At 35.6% G+C, this 17,371-nt stretch overlaps 1 protein-coding gene across 3 annotated transcripts in view; it reads right to left on the reverse strand.

The window, feature by feature from the left end:
• The window catches only part of APOOL (apolipoprotein O like), a 108,960-nt gene that overhangs the window by 15,547 nt on the left and 76,042 nt on the right, over nucleotides 1–17,371 (reverse strand). For all 3 annotated transcript variants that reach the window (XM_019439596.2, XM_019439597.1, XM_019439595.2), the window contains 3 exons: nucleotides 13,382–13,473; nucleotides 10,283–10,396; nucleotides 9,958–10,075 (listed from right to left, as the gene is read on the reverse strand). In XM_019439596.2, coding sequence (XP_019295141.1) covers nucleotides 9,958–10,075; nucleotides 10,283–10,396; nucleotides 13,382–13,473 — 324 coding nt within the window. The remainder of the gene's footprint in view (nucleotides 1–9,957; nucleotides 10,076–10,282; nucleotides 10,397–13,381; nucleotides 13,474–17,371) is intronic.

Consider the following 17,371-nt stretch of genomic DNA (forward strand, 5'->3'; position numbering starts at 1 on the left):
AAATATTATGAGGGGGAGATGAGTCGTGTATTTATGGCACACCTCATCCTTCTACAAGTAGTATCAGCAATCTTTTTCTGCAATGGGCTGGAGTAAATATTTTGATTTTGTAAACCGTAAGGTCTCCTTTGCTCAATTCTGCAACTGTAGTATGAAAGCAGCCACAGTCAATATATAAATGAATGAGTGTACCTGTATTCCAATAAAACTTTACAGACATTAAGACTTACATTTCATATGTTCTCTTTTCAAAAAATGTATTTTTTATTTATTTACAATGTTTTTATTTTTTTCAACCATTTAAACCATGTAGAAACTATTCTTGGCTTGTGGAAGGTACAAAAATAGATGGTGAGCCAGATTTAGCACAAAGGCCATAGTCAGCCAACCTCTGGTTTAGAGGGACATTAATCTTGTGAGAATGAGAGAGATTTCATTCTGCTTTCATCAGATTTCAGAGGTCCATGTAACCAAATTTCCTAATTTGTTATTCCTAAAATAACATAATTTTTATTATAAATGTATATGGATGACAGAGAACAAATGAACTCATATTCAGAGTCACAACATATAATTGGATAGTATACCCAACATAGTCTGTACGGTGGTAAGTAGTAGCTATGACTAGGCTCTCTAGATAAATAATGTGCTCCCAAACTTTGCTCAATGGAAATAATCTTGTTTATCAGCAAAATGGCTAATTACTCTAGGCAAATGATAATGATATTTTCTAACACATTGAGACCTTAGCATGTGGTTGACATTGTGCTTTGTGCTTTACATGCAACATCTCATTTAATCCTCACAACTATGTGAGAAAAACACTATTATCTCCCATTTATGGATGAAGGGACAGGCTTGAGATATTTGATAATTTGCCACAGGTAACAGAACTAGCAAATGTTGGATCTAGGATTCAGATGCAGGTCTTATTCTTAAATCTGTGCTCCTAATTACTACTGTATTCCATGTCTTGGACCTTTAAGATTGCATGTGAAATGTCAAAATGATGAACCCAAAAAGTATTCTGTATAATCAACTCTGAATGATATATGATAAGGAATAAGGATGAATAGTACTGGCAAATCTTGCTCTTCTACATGTGAACTTTGAATGATTTTCATATACATTATCCATTACAAGTGGGTAAAATGTTCCAGAATCCAGAGGTGTGAAGAAAAAACATTGACTAGGGACGGTTCGGTGCCACTGTTAAGGTGTAATGTGTATCATCTCTACAAAGATACTCTGAAATTGACAGGTGTTTAGAAAGCTGACGGGATATATTATATACTTGTGGGAATATGATCATCTGTGGATTATCAGAAAGAGTCTAGGGGCGCCTGGGTGGCTTGGTCAGTTAAGCGTCTGACTTCGGCTCAGGTCATTATCTCACGGTCTGTGAGTTCGAGCCCCACGTCGGGCTCTGTGCTGACAGTTCAGAGCCTGGAGCCTGTTTCAGATTCTGTGTCTCCCTCTCTCTCTCTGCCCCTCCCCTGTTCATGCTCTGTCTCGCTCTGTCTCAAAAATAAATAAACGTTAAAAAAAATTAAAAAGAAAAAAAAGAAAGAGTCTAAAACTGCAAACCATCCTGAAACAGAGAAGATGGTGGCAGAGTAGAAGGATTCTAGGCCTACCTTAACCCATGAATACAACTAGATAACTGTCAAGTAATCCTAAATACCACAGAAATCGACAAGAAGACTGGAAGAACAAACTCCACAACTAAAGGTAGAGAGAAGACCACATTAAAGAAAGTAAATAGTGTGGAGATGAGGTTTAGAAGAAAAATAGATGGTGACCACTACAGTGGGCAGGTTGTTGTAGTCTCAGAGAAGAGTGACAGACAAACATACAGAGGAGTGCACAGGGAAACTGAATCCCCATAGCAAATTGTCTTGGAAAGTGAGAGGGCCCAAATTTTAGGAGTGCTTCCAATCAGTGTGGTTTAAAGCCTGAGTCCTAAAGGTCAGCGGGCTTGGCTCAAGGAGAGCCTGGAAGCATTGGAGCTGCTCTTGGAAAGAAGGCAAAGCAAACAGCTTGTGGACATACAGTGTGGAAACAACAATCTGAAGAATACCTGGGGCACACAGTGCAGTGGTTATTTGCTCATCTCAGAGCCCGCCCAAGGGAGGCAGCATTCACAGAAAGACTCCTCCAGAAACAAAGGAACTGACAGACACCAACTCCCCAAACCCTGGCCCCTCAACATGCACAGAGCCAAATGCAGAAACCAGCACGTCCCCCACACTCACTACCTAACTTACTTATAACAAGCTATGCCCCCACACCTGATGGAAGTACCCCTCCTAGGCATACTTGCCTCAGTCCCAGAGCAGAGGGCCCTCTCCCCCAGAAGACCAGCCCCAACCCCTACCCAACTATGTCTCCCAACCCGGGAGATTTGCAGGACCTCAGTTCTGGCAGTGGTGGTGATAGGTCTCATTTCACAAGTACACCAGAGCACACCGAGTTAAAACTCGCCACATTCAGACCAGGGACCAAACACTGCCCACAACAGGCAAATAGAGCCTCTGCAGACAACTGTCCTAAATAAAGGACAAAGTGGCCAGGACATAGTAATAGAGCACAGGCAGGACACTCCTGGAAACACCAGGCCCCGGAGAACAGGGAACACAATACTAGAGGGCACTACAAGACATCTTCATAAGGCCATTACCCCCAAGAACAGAAGATGTAGCTGACTTTTCTAACACACAGAAGCAGGCACAGAACCTTAGACAAAATGAGAAGACAGGGGGTTTTGTCCTCAATGAAAGAACAATACAAGATGACAATCAGAGAGCTAAGTGAAACAGATATAAGTAACATGTCTAATAGAGAATTGAAATAAATGTTCATAAAGACACTCATTGGAATTGAGGAGAGTGGAAGGCATCAATGAGACTCTTAAAACAGAGATTCCTTAAAACAGGAATAATAGAGTACAGATATATGGTTCAATAAACAAAATGAGAAACACACTTGATGGAATTAACACTATGCTGTAAAAAGAGGAATGAATTAATGACCTAGAAGACAGAATAATGGAAAGTAATCAACTTGAAAAAAAGAAAGAAAAAAGAATTATACAAAATGAGAACAGACTTAGAGCACTCAGTGACTCCATCAACAGTAATATTATTCACATTACAGGAATACCAGAGGAAGAATATTCACATTATAGGAATACCAGAGGAAGAAGAGAGAAAAAGGGGAACAGAAGATGTATTTGAAGAGATAATAGCTAAAAAGTTCCTTAATCTGGGGAGGAAAGAGATCTAATAGGCACAGAGAATCTGCAACAAAATAAATAAAAGCAGATCCACACTAAGACATACTATAAATGACAAAATATAGTGGTAAAGAAAAAAAAAATTTTAAGTGGAAAGACAAAAGTAGACAGTTACATACAAGGGAAAACCCATAAGGCTACCTAGAGATTTTTCAGCATGAACTTTGCAAGCCAGAAGGGAGTGGCATGATATATTCAAAGTGCTTAATGGGAAAAATCTGCAGCCAATAATACTCTACTCAGCAAGGCTTTAAGAATACAAAAAGAGATAAAGAGTTTACCAGATAAACAAAAACTAAATGAGTTTGTGTCCACTAAACCAGCCCTGAAAGAAATACTAAAGGGAGCTCTTAGAGTGGAAAGGAAAGACCAAAATTGACAGTATACAAGTAGGAAACACAAAAGCAGGAACAATGATTTTTTCTGTAAAAATCGGTCAAGGAACTCACAAAATGTAAGGATATAAAATATGAAACCATATACCTAAAACATGGAGAGGAGAGGAATTTAGAATGGGTTCAGGGGCGCCTGGGTAGCTCAGTTGGTTGAGTGTCCGACTCTTGATTTTGGCTCAAGTCATGATCCCAGGTTTGTGGGATCAAGCCCCTCATTGGGTTCCACGCTGAGTGTGGAGCCTGCTTGAGATTCTCTCTACCCCCTCCCCTGCTCATTCATTCTCTCTCTAAAAAAAAAAGAATGGGTACAAACTTAAATGACCATCAGTTACTATAGACATCTTAAGCCAAAGATGTTATATACAAATTTAATGTAATGATATATCAAAAACCAGTAATAGATACACAATGAAAAAAGAGAAATCCAAATATATCACTAAGGAAAACCAGCAAACCATGGAAGAGAGAAGGAAAAGAAAAGATCAGAAGAAATCTCCCAAAACAACCACAAAACAGGTAATATATTGGCAATAAATACATATTTATCAATAATTACTTTGGATGTAAATGCTATAAAAGTTCCAATCAAGAGACATGGGGTGTCAAAGGATTAAAAAACAAAACAAAAAAAGTAACAAGATCCATCTATGTACTGCCTAGAAGAGACTCATTTTTGACCTGAAGACACCTGCAGATTGAAAGTGAGGGGATGGAGAAACATCTATCATGCAAATGGATGTCAAACAAATTTATATTGGACAAAACAGACTTTAAAACAAAGACTGTAACAAAAGTCAAAGAAGGGTACTATATAACCATAAAGGGGACATTGCAACAAGAAGACAGAACAATTTTAAATATTTATGCACCCAACATGAAAGCACCCAAATAGATAAAACAGTTAATAACAAACATAAAGGAAACTAAAAGATAATAATACAATTATAATAGGGGATGTTAACACACCCCACTTACATCAATAGAGCATCTAAAACAGAAAATCAACAAGGAAACAATTGCTTTGAATGACACACTGGACCAGATGAATTTAACAGATATATTCAAAAAATTTCATCCTAAAGTAGCAGAAAACACATTCTTTTCAAGTGCACATGCACCATTCCCCAGAAGAGATCACATATGAAGTCACAAAACAAGCTTCAATAAACTGAACAAGATTAAAGCATACCATACATCTCCTCTGACCACAATGCTATGAAACTAGAAGTCAACCACAAGAAAAAATCTGGAAAGACCACAAACACATGGAGTTTAGTTAAAGAAAATGCTACTAAACAATAAATGGTTCACCAGGAAATAAAAGAAGATAGAAAAAAAATACATGGAAACATTAAAATAAAAACACAATTCAAAACCTTTGGGACCAGCAAAAGTGGTTCTAAGACGGAAGTATACAGCAATACAGGCTATCTCTAGAAGCAAGAAAAATATCAAATGACCAGCCTAACCTTACACCTAAAGGAACTAGAAAAAGAATGAAAAAACAAAACCTAAAAACAACAAAAAGGAGGAAATAATAAAGATTAAAGCAGAAAAAATGATATGGAAATTAAAAATACAACAGGTCAATGAAACCAGGAGCTGGTACTTTGAAAAACCTGATAAACTTGATGAATGTACAGCCAGACTTATCAAGAAAAAAAGGGAAAGGAGTCCAATAAATCAAATCATAAATGAGAGAGGAGAAATAAAACTAACACTACAGAAATACAATTATAAGAGAATATTATGAAAAATTATATGCCAACAAATTGGACAACCTAGAGGAAATGGATAAATTCCTAGAAATATATAAACTACCAAAGATGAAACAGGAAGAAATAGAAATTTTGAACTGAATAGATGCAGAAAAAGCATTTGACAAAGTACTTCCATTCATGATGAAAACCCTTAACAAAGTAGATTTAGAGGGAACATACGTCAACATAATAAAGGCCATATATGAAAAACCCATAGCTAATAATACCATATTCCATGGGGAAAAAACAGAGCTGTTCCCCTATGGGCAGAAATAACACAAGGATGTCAACCCTCGGTTTTATTTAACATAGTACTGGAAGTCTTAGCTATAGCAATCAGACAACAAAAAGAAATAAAAGGCATCCAAATTGGCATGGAATAAGTAAAACTTGCAATCTCTGCAGATGACATGATACTATATATAGAAAACCCTAGAGGGGAGCCTGGGTGGCTCAGTCAGTTAAGCATCTGACTTTGGCTCAGGTCATGATCTTGTAGTCTGTGAGTTTGAGCCCCATGTCGGGCTCTGTGCTGACAGCTCGGAGCCTGGAGCCTGCTACGGATTCTGTGTCTCCCTCTCTCTCTCTGCCCCTCCCTGTTCGTGCTCTGTCTCTCTTGCTCTCAAAAATAAATAAAACATAAAATTAAAAAAAAAAAAAAACCCTGAAGACTCGACCAAAAAAATGCTAGAACTGATTAATGAATTCATTAAAGTCGCAGGATACAAAATCAACATGCAGAAATCTGTTGCATTTCTATACACCAAGAATAAAGCAGAAGAGAGGTGCCTGGGTGGCTCAGTCAGTTAAGCGTCCAACTTCAGCTCAGGTCATGATCTCTCCATTCCCGAGTTCAAGTCCCAAGTCAGGTTTTGTGCTGACAGTACGGAGACTGTAGCCTGCTTTGGATTCTGTGTCTCCCCCTCTTTCTACCTTTCCCCTGCTCATGCTCTGTCTCTCTCTCTCAAAAATAAACATTAAAAAAAAAAACTTTTAAAAAAGACTGAAGCAGGAGAAAGACATTATGGAATCAATACCATTTACAACTGAACCATAAACAATAAGATACTTAGGAATAAACCTAACCAGAGGTGAAAGACCTTTACTCAGAAAACTATTAACACTGATGAAAGAAATTGAAGAGGACTCCAAGAAATGGAAAGACACTCCATGCCATGGATCAGAAGAACAAATATTCTTAAAATATCTACGTAAAGCAATCTACACATTTAATGCAATCCCTATCAAAATACCACCAGCACTTTTCACAAAGCTAGACCAAACAGTTCTAAAATTTCTATGGAACCACAAAAGACCCCAAAGTGCCAAAGCAACCTGGAAAATGAAAAGCAAAGTTGTAGGCATTACAATTCCTGACTTTAAGTTACATTACTACACTGTAGTGATCAAAACAGTATGGTACTGGCACAAAAATAGACACATTGATAAAAATGAACAGAATAGAAAACACAGAAGTGAACTGACAACTGTGTGGTCAATTAAACTTTGACAAAGCAGCAAAGAATATCCAATGGGAAAAGAATGTCTCTTCAACAAATGGTGTTGGGAAAATTGGACAGCCACATACAAAACAATGAAACGGGACCACTTTCTTACATCATACACAAAAAATAAATTCAAAATGTATTAAAAGACCTAAATGTTAGACCTGAAACCATCAAAATTCTGGGGGAGAACACAGGCAATAACTTCAACATTGCCTGTAGCAACTTCTTTCTAGATATGTCTCCCGAGGCAACAAGTGATAGAATAAATAAGAACATCAGAAAGAGTTATTGTAATTACATTCCATATATTCAAGAAGGTAGAAAAGAAACTGAGCAAGTTAAGTAGATGTATGAAAATATTAAAAAGGGCCAGATCAAACTTCTAGAGATTTAAACCACGATGTCTGAGATGAAAAATACATTTTATGGAATTACAGCAGATTAGGCATTACAAAAGAAAAAATGATGAACTTAAATGCACAAGAGAAAATATCCAAAATGAAAGAGAGTAAAAAAAATAAACTATAGGGACTATATCAAAATAAAAGCTTCTGTACAGCAAAGGAAACAATCAACAAAACCAAAAGGCCATGTATGGCATGGGAGACGATATTTGCAAATGACATATCTGAAAACAGGTTAGTATACAAAATATTTAAAGAGTTTACAAAATGCAATGCCCCAAAATCTAATAATCCAATAAAAACTAGGCAGAAGACATGAATAGACATTTTTCCAAAGAAGACATAGAGATGGCCAACAGACACATGAAAAGATGGTAAACTTCACTGATTATTAGGGAAATGTAAATCAAGACTACAATAAGATATTACCTCACACCTGTCAGAATGGCTAAATTCAACAACACAAGAAACAATAAGTGTTGGCAAGGATGTGGAGAAAAGGGAACCCTCTTACACTCTTGGTGGGAATGCAAACTGGGTCAGCAACTCTGGAAAACAGTATAGAGGTTCTTCAAAAAGTTAAAAATAGAATTACCCTATGATTCAGCAATTGTACTAGTGGGTATCTATCCAAAGGATACAAAAACACTAATTCAAAGCGATACATGCACCCCTATGTTTCTAGCAGCATTATTTACAATAGCCAAGATATGGAAGCAGCCCATGTGTCCATTGATGGATGAATGGAGAAAGATGTGGTGTATGTGTGCATACAATGGGAGTATTATTTAGCCATGAGAAAGAATGAAATCTTGCAATTTGCAACAACACAGATAAAAAGTATAATGCTAAGCAAAATAAGTCAATCAGAGAAAGACAAATACCATATGATTTCACTCATATGTAGAAGTTAAGAAACAAGTATCATATGATTTCAATATATAGAAATTAAAAACAAAACAAATAACCAAGAGAAAAAAGAAGAGAAAGAGGGACACGCCAACTAACAGACTTTTAACTGCTGAGAACAAACTGATGGTTACCAAAGGGGAGCTAGGTGGGGGGGATGCATGAATAGTTTATGGGGATTAAGGAGCACACTTGTGATGAGCATAAGGTGTTGTATAGAAGTGTTGAATCAATATATTGTACACCTGACACTAATACAGTGTTTGTTAACTATACTGAAATTGAAATTAAATAATAACAAAAATAAATACTGTAAATCATCAGATTGGAATTGAGAAGTGACATAATAAAACAGTAAAACTCTTATCAGGCTTGTTACTCAGTGACAGCTTTTATAAAGATTAACATAGAGGAGACAGTTGAAATCAGAGACTAAACTCTGGTTTTAAATGAGATAATCTATACACAATAGAAAGAGTTTGGACTTTGGTGTTAGGAAGATCCAGGCTATAAATACAACTCTACTACTCATAAGCTATAGGATTTTGGAGAAGTTACTTAAGCTTCCTAAGTCTGAATCTGTTCATCATGAAATGGTCATAATTACATGTACACAAGAGTTTTTTGTTTTGTTTTGCTTTTGGGTGAGAATAACATATTATATTTATAGCTCTTTACACCACAGTAGGTGATCAGTATAGGGCACATATTATCATTACTTCCTACTGCCTTATCTCCGAGTTGGTCCTGCTTCCTTTGCAATAAAACAATGAGCGTTCACATTGTACAGAGAGACAATCCTGTGCTACCCAGGAACTAGTGAGTTTATGTGAATACACTCCTCAAATGGTATTAAACACTCTGTTGCCTTTTTAATGATTGCAATAAAACCATGGTAGTATTTGCCTAGAAAGTATAATTGTCACTATGTGGCCCTACAAAGTATTAATTGCCAGCATCTAATATTAAAAAGTTCTTAGTATTATAATTGGTGTTATTTCACTATTTCATGCTGAATGTTCTCCTGGTATCTAAAGTAAATAAAAGTGATGGTGGAAACTAAGAATGATAAGGGTATACAGCGTAAGAAATGGAAAGCTAATATTTCTTTTATGTAGATTTGACTCATAGTCTATAAATTGGAATCTTCTACATTAGGTGCATATATAATTAGGAGGCACATTTTCCTCCACCTCATCACAAAGCTCACATTTATAGAGTGATTTAAATGCTTCACTCATCCAACCCACCAGTGCTACTCTATATTTCCATATGCAAAGATTGGTATTATGAACTATGTGGCAATTAGAGTCCCAAGTACCCAAGTATCTCATTATCTAAAAAGATATATAGACTACTATGTTATAGGAAACACATATATATATAGGACTACATATATATATATATATATATATATATATATATACACACACACACATATACATGTATATACATATACATATATATACACATATATATATACATATATATACATATACATATATATATACACATATATATATATATGTATATATATGTAGTCCTATATATAGGACTACTATGTTTTTCCTGTTATAGGGAAAAAACATTTATGAAGAAAGCACAAAAATAAGTTCAAACTACTAACAATACTATAAAATTATTTAAGAAAAGAAGGAAAACAAAATTGAATTATTTCCAACAAACCTGAGGTAGATTCCGATTCTGTCTTTGTTTCAAAGATGAGTTCTGTTGACAAAGGCACTGAAAATTTCAGGTTGTGAGTTGTTTTTGCAGATATTTCTATTTCACCAGAGTTTTCTATCTGTTTAACAAAAAGATTTTTCCTTCATAAGTAAATCATATTGCTAAAACAATAAAACATACTAAAAATGTACAGCATGCAATGATATTATGTTTCTTCATCTTTCATTCTACCCTTGAACTTTGTCCAGGACTCCCATTATAAGCCAATCTCCCACCCCAACCAAGAAAACTCAATGTCTACCTTTTTGATTCATTTAAACTCTACCTTAGTTCTTTCTTTAGGTTTAGGGAGCGACTCTTTTTTGTTGTTTTTTGTCCACAATGATTTAACTGCTTCATAAATTTGCTGGCTTGTAGTATATGCCTTTTTCCCAGTTACCTAATTAAAACAAGAAGTGAGTCAAATAAGTTATATTTTTAAAAGGTAAAATAACAAGAATTAAAAAAAAATTATGTCAGGTATTTTATGTGAAGACTCAGGACAGAATCAATGTCACAGATTTAAATCTCTAGATCATATAACACAAAGCCTCATTTTCTAAATCTTACATGAAAAATTATTCGCTTCATGTAAAAATCTAAAAAATGTATAGTTACTACATCACCAAGAGTGAATCCTAATGTAAACTGTGGACTTTGGGTGATATGTGTCAATGTAGGCTTATCAACTGCAAAAAATGTACCACTCTAGTGGGGTATGCTGATAATGGAAGATACTAAGCACGTGTGGGAACAGGGTGTGTATAGGAAATCTCTTACCTCCCTCTTAATTTTGTTATGAACCTAAAACTGCTCTTAGAAAAATACTTAAAAATGTATAGTTTGCATTCACACTGTAACATGTGAATTTAAAACTATGTCTTAACAGAAGCAGGAAAGATAGTTTTGAGATAATAAACAGTTGACTGAGAAAATAAGATTTTAAGATGCTATGAAATTAATGTTTTTGTTCAAATGTTTATGGTGCTTTCTCCTGTCATAAATAAAAAGCACTAATGTATTTCTCCAGAGAATAATACTCTTCTGATAGAAACATAAAGTTAAAAATGAACTACAAACACACTGAAGAAGAGGCTGCTGTTACTTTCCTTCATATCCTTTTCCCTTTAAAAATCTTCTGATTCCTTCTATTGTTTCCCCATCCTTTTGTTCCTTATGGTTAAAGTAATTTCAATAGCTATTGATTTTTAAAGATTTAAAGAGGTTTTGGGAGATTTCCAGGATTACACTTTATATAAACATAAACTTATAAAACTTTTTAGAACTGTGACTTTCTTGCTTAGATTTTTTTTGCTAAGTATTACCTACACTTAAGAAAAGTAAATCAGTCAACTAATATAAAGAAAATCCTCTTCCTCCCCCCAATGTAACATTTGTTCACAGTTGTGTGCATATTCTTCCTGAGTTTTTCCTCTTATATGTGCATTAGGTACACACACAATTTTAGGACAAATGGAATGTTGAGACGTATAGATAGATCTACCAAAAAAGATGAGGGATATTTATATGCACTGACGTGGGTTTCCATGATGAATCACTGTAGTGAAGAGATGAGAGAACAGATATACACTACAATCTCAATTATGTTTTATTTATTTTTTTAATATGAAATGTATTGTTAAATTGGTTTCCATACAACACCCAGTGCTCATCCCAACAGGTGCCCTCCTCAATGTCCATCACCCACCCTCCCCTCCTGCCCACCCCCATCAACCCTCAGATTGTTCTCAGTTTTTAAAAGTCTCTTATGGTTTGGCTCCCTCCCTCTCTAACTTTTTTTTTTCTTCCCCTCCCCCATGGGTTTCTGTTAAGTTTCTCAGGATCCACCTAAGAGTGAAAACATATGGTATCTGTCTTCCTCTGTATGACTTATTTCACTTAGCAGAACACTCTCCAGTTCCATCCACGTTGCTACAAAAGGCCCTATTTCATTCTTTCTTATTGCCATGTAGTATTCCATTGTGTATATAAACCACAATTTCTTTATCCATCAGTTGATGGACATTTAGGCTCTTTCCATAATTTGGCTATTGTTGAAAGTACTGCTATAAACATTGGGGTACAAGTGCCTCTATGCATCAGCACTCCTGTATCCCTTAGGTAAATTCCTAGCAGTGCTATTGCTGGGTCATAGCATAGATCTATTTTTAATTTTTCGAGGAACCTCCGCACTGTTTTCCAGAGTATAGCTTGATCACATAACAAACTACAAAGGGCACTATATCTTTGTCATTCCTAAAATACTGAGTAGACAGTTTCACCTACATCAATAATTAAAGAAATGTAGTAACAAGAATACAAGTACAGAAAGTCCTTCTGGCAACACTACATACTACTTCAAGTGTAAGGGGGAAATGTTAAATGTTGCTAATTGAAAGAAACAAAAGAAGAAAAAACTGCACAACCCAAAGCTCTCCTTCTGAATCTAAATATGTATTAAAAGTAAAATACTGACACAAACTGTTCAAATCATTGAGAGAATGTTTGGATTTGTAGGTAAGCTGAAAAGAAAATGACAAAACATCTATAATATGGACTCAGGGCAAGTGTTACTTAGTTCCAGGTGGTATCAAAATTGAGTTTGTGTATATAAATTTGTCTTTTTTTTTTTTTTTTTTTTTTACCTCAGAAGCCTCTGTTATCTATCAATTCACTGTTCCTTGCATCATGTTAATCTGATGAACTGACAGCAGCCAGCAGGTATAATTTTCTAATTAAAAATTGAATTTCACAGAACCCAACAACAGAGCAGTATTTCTCCCCATAAATTATAATTCAGAATTCACTGTATCTGGACTTAATCCCAAAGTGGCATTTATATTGTTGAATTATATTTAAACAAATTCATCCTATTTATTTGTGAGACTAAATAATTAGGAATAGCATCTACCATGCTCAAATGTGAATGTGATTTTGCCAAGATAAGAGTTGATACCAACCATATTTCTCTGAAAATTGAATGTTGCAGATACTTATGACATTTAAATACTGTCACATTAAGAGTTTAAACAAATACTGAAATGTAGGTATCACTTAAGAAGAAATATCATATGACTTCACTCATATGAGGATTTTTAAGATATAAAACAGATGATCATAAGGGGAAGGGAAGCAAAAATAATATAAAAACAGGGAGGGGGACAAAACATAAAAGACTCTTAAATATAGAGAACAAACAGAGGGTTGCTGGAGGGGTTGTGGGAGCGGGGATTGTCTAAATGGGTAAGGAGCGTTAAGGAATCTACTCCTGAAATCAATGCTGCACTATATGCTAACTACCTTGGATATAAATTAAACAATAAAAAAATAAAAAAATAAAACAACAAGCCAAAAAAAAAAAAGGAAAAAAAGAAAAAGAACTTACCTTTGCAATTATTATTGACTGAACTGGGTAGCAAACAGTTGCTCCTAAAGTAGCCAGTCCCAGGGGATAAGCAATTTTCTTAAACCTGGAACCTATGAATTTCAAATAAACTGTTACACTCCAAACAGATGCTAGCAGAGACTTGATACTTTTATAACTTTAATATTCTCTTTGTTCCCCTTTAAGTCATTATCCTATGTTAATTTACTCTTTAGATAATTATATCAATTAAATGGTAGCTAAAATATCCTTAAGGATCACAAATCAAATAAAACCTCTTAGTTGTCATGTCCAATTTTAGAAAATTGTTCTCAATTTAAAATTGTTAATTAACTACACATAGGGGGTTAATGATTTTCTTTTTTTAAAAAACTAGGTATTTTTTTCATATCCCAAGAAACCCAAAAGTTGTAAACACATTTGTTTCAAGTATCTCATAAGGCATGATAATATGGAGAACTGATCAACTACCATGCTTGTGACACCATGTTAAAGTGAAATGGGCTCTCTTTACATATCCTGTTTTGATTAAGTCCTTAAGAAGACAAAAGATGCAACTAACTAATCAGCTAAGGACTTTGAACTCATTTCAAAAAAGTTCCTAATCTAAGCATCCAGGAGACATTTTCAAACTTTTTTTTAACAGCAAAATCCTTTAAAATATCTTCAAAATACAATCTCACTACGAACTTCATATATAAAACTTACAAAGTTGAAGCTACTCTGGTTAGCCTGGGGGAGGAAGCTTAGTATTAAGCCCTACCTGCATGCTCTTCCCTTATCTCCCTAACACCTGTAAACACTTTCAAGGAACCCTAAGTTCTGTAGAATAGTTTGAAACCCACCACTCTAAACCATAGCTTAGTTCCAACAGACCATTGGTTCAAAACAATATGTATCTTAAATGCTTGAATGGGTACCTTGGACTCTTTAAATATGATTTGGGCAATTAGATGGTGGGATTTCTAATTGGGTAAGTACTTTTATTCTCTGAAACAGCTCTTACAACCCTTACTTTAAAAATGAAACAGCCTATTTGGCATATCAGTGAAGACTAAAGAAAAAAATAACTGGCAGGGTTTGCAAATAAAAATGAGCTATTTTTGCATCTGGCTTACCTAATAGTAAGAAAGCTTTCTACAGTCATGTCTATAAGACTGAGCTAAGGAAGGGCTGCTGGGTGGCTCAGTCAGTTAAGGGTCCAACTCTTGATTTTAGCTCAGGTCACGATCTCACAGTTTGTGAGACTGAGCCCTACATCGGGCTCTGTGCTGACAGCACGGAGCCTTCTTGGGATTCTCTCTCTCCCTCTCTGACTCTGCCCCTCCCCTGCTCACTCTCTCTCTCAAAATAAATAAATAAGCTTAAAAAAATAAGACTGAGCTTGGGAAAGGTGGGTAAGTAGGCTACTTCAACCTCTAATTTAGCTTTCTTTTGGTTTTAAACTGTTTTGTCTGGTAATGTGAAAGAGGGTCTAGATCTGTTAAAACATATCTTAAGTTGGAAGAAAATCTGTCTTAACTTGCTCCTTTACTCTTGTCCTGCTCACTATTATTCTTGTATCTATAGTTTGGTTTTTGATTTTACTGACCTAACATCTCTTAATGCAGGTTTCCTTGACTTAGCCAAATCCCCCTAATTATGCTGCTCCTAACCTTGGAAAGTGACGTTTTTTCCTTGATGTATCATTTTAAACATTAAAAAAACTTCTCTTTACTTGATAAGAAAGGCCAGTCTACCAGAAAATAAATTTCATTTGAATTAAATAGCCTTACTCCCATAAGTAGGAAAGGCTCTAGACACAGCCACTAAACAAGTTATGTACTATGAAATCACTGAGTGATTTTCCTTCTCTAGACTTCTATCTGTAGCTAATTGGATTAGACTAATCAACAGCTTTCATACATTTTTTGACCACGTCTCAAATTAAAGAATAAATTTTACATTATGAGCTATGACCTTTTTTTTTTTCTTAAAGTAGGCTCCAGGCCCAGCATCGAGCCCAACATGGGGCTTGAACTCATAACCCTGAGGTCAAGACCTGAGTTGAGAACAAGAGTTGGGACACTTAACTGACTGAGCCACCCAGACTCCCTGACCTATGACCTATCTTACACACACACACACACACACACACACACACACACACTCCATGGAAACAAAAATTTCACATTATTTACCATACTAAGTACAGAACACTGATATTTGCTGTTCTCCCCTAATTTTTTAATAAAATGTCTCTTGAGATTCACTATGTTTATTTCACTAATAATAGGTTGAGATCTGCAATTTGAAAAACATTGGGTTAGATTATTCTAGTTCTGACATTTAGCAACAATGTGAATGACCTAAGGAACATATTCTTTTGCAAGTGGATTATGAGTTTCATACTGAGAATCGAGTAGTATGTTTTTCTTTGAGTTTTACTGCTATATAGAGTGATCTGAGTTTTCAATTTTTTTTTCCTAATAAATAATTTATAATATGTATCCAAGCAAAAGCTGCTCAACAGTGTTAGAATTAAAAATGAGATAACAGGAACCATTAATATTAGCTATAAGGGAGAGTGTTAGGTCTACTGGGATATGATATATGGGCTAAAGTTAGAATGCTGGAATGTTCTTTCAATTCACAAACGTTTTGTATCTGATTAGGTATACTTGAGACTACCTTTTTTTTTTTTTTTTTTTGAGAGAGAGACAGCACAAATGGTAGAAGGAAAGAGAGAGAGCATCTCAAGCAGGCTCCATGTCCATTGCAGAGCCCAAAACGGGGCTCAATCTCACAACCTTGAGATCATAACCTGAGCCAAAATGAAAAGTCAGACACTGAACTGACTGAGCCACCCAGGCACCATGAGTTGAGACTACTTTAGGGACCAAAGTTGGGCAAACCAACCATAAGGTGTCTGATATTAGATTTCAGACTGGTTCAGAGCTGTGACTTCAAACCACATGTAATTTAGTATGGGGACAATCACTGGCAAATGAGTTGTGGAGGTATGTAAATGGAAGGTGAACAAAATGGCTATTGACCAGAGAACCATAAAAGCTTAGTCGGGGCTTGCGTGAGGAGGAAAAGCAGTAATGCCTACTTAGAGGAATTTCCATACCCAAAGGTTGAAGATGGGAAAATATGAAATTCACCATATGCTTATGAAAGGTAGTTATTTAATAATGTGCAGAAAAGAGTTAACATAGTATCTTGAGACTGCCATTGTTAGAAAGGTCTGCTTGCAAAGCTGGCCCTTGGCTGGCCTCTGGGGACTTGAAAATATTCTCTGAATGATAAGAATGATGCACTGTGCCTAAACTGCTTGTTGAAATAATATGGTTTATGCTGAAAAACTACTTTCCTTCTGGGAGTCTGGAATTCTGGACATGCTAGAGAGATAGTGCTTATGTGATCACCCACTAGTAATAACCTTGACTGCTCATTCTCTATTGAGCTTCCTTGGCTGACAACATCTAACACATATTGTCACAATTCATTAGTTGAAGAATTAAGTACATCTTATATGACTCCACAGGGAGAAGATTCCTGGAAGGCTGTTCTTGGTTTCTTACAAGCTTTGCCCCATGTGTCTTTTCCCTCTGCTTACTTTACTTTATAACTTCTCACTGTAATAAAGCCTATTATTACAGACTGAGTCCTCTAAGTCTTCCTACTTATTCATCAAACCCATGGGTGGTCTTGGGGACCCTCGATAAAAGTGGTAGAGTGAGAAGGAATGGCAAGGTTGACAGAGATACATGGTAAAAAGAGGGACAAAAGATATTAAGCATATCAAGCCTCATGTGCTGAATGAGAGTGATGAGTTGTCTAGTTTCACAAACTCCATTCTGAGGTGGCTGATGTCAGTTCTAGCAACCTTGGTCAGGATGAGAAGATAAGAGAAAAAAATATTTTTCTGGTACCAGTATCTCTGTCTCCAAAACTTAATATAGTCCCCAGAATATGGATAGTTATGACAAAGCAGAGAAAACAAGT

The sequence above is a fragment of the Panthera pardus genome, unplaced genomic scaffold (genome assembly GCF_024362965.1).
Source record: "Panthera pardus isolate Hobbes unplaced genomic scaffold, ASM2436296v1 HiC_scaffold_27, whole genome shotgun sequence".
NCBI classification, from domain to species: Eukaryota; Metazoa; Chordata; class Mammalia; order Carnivora; family Felidae; genus Panthera; species Panthera pardus.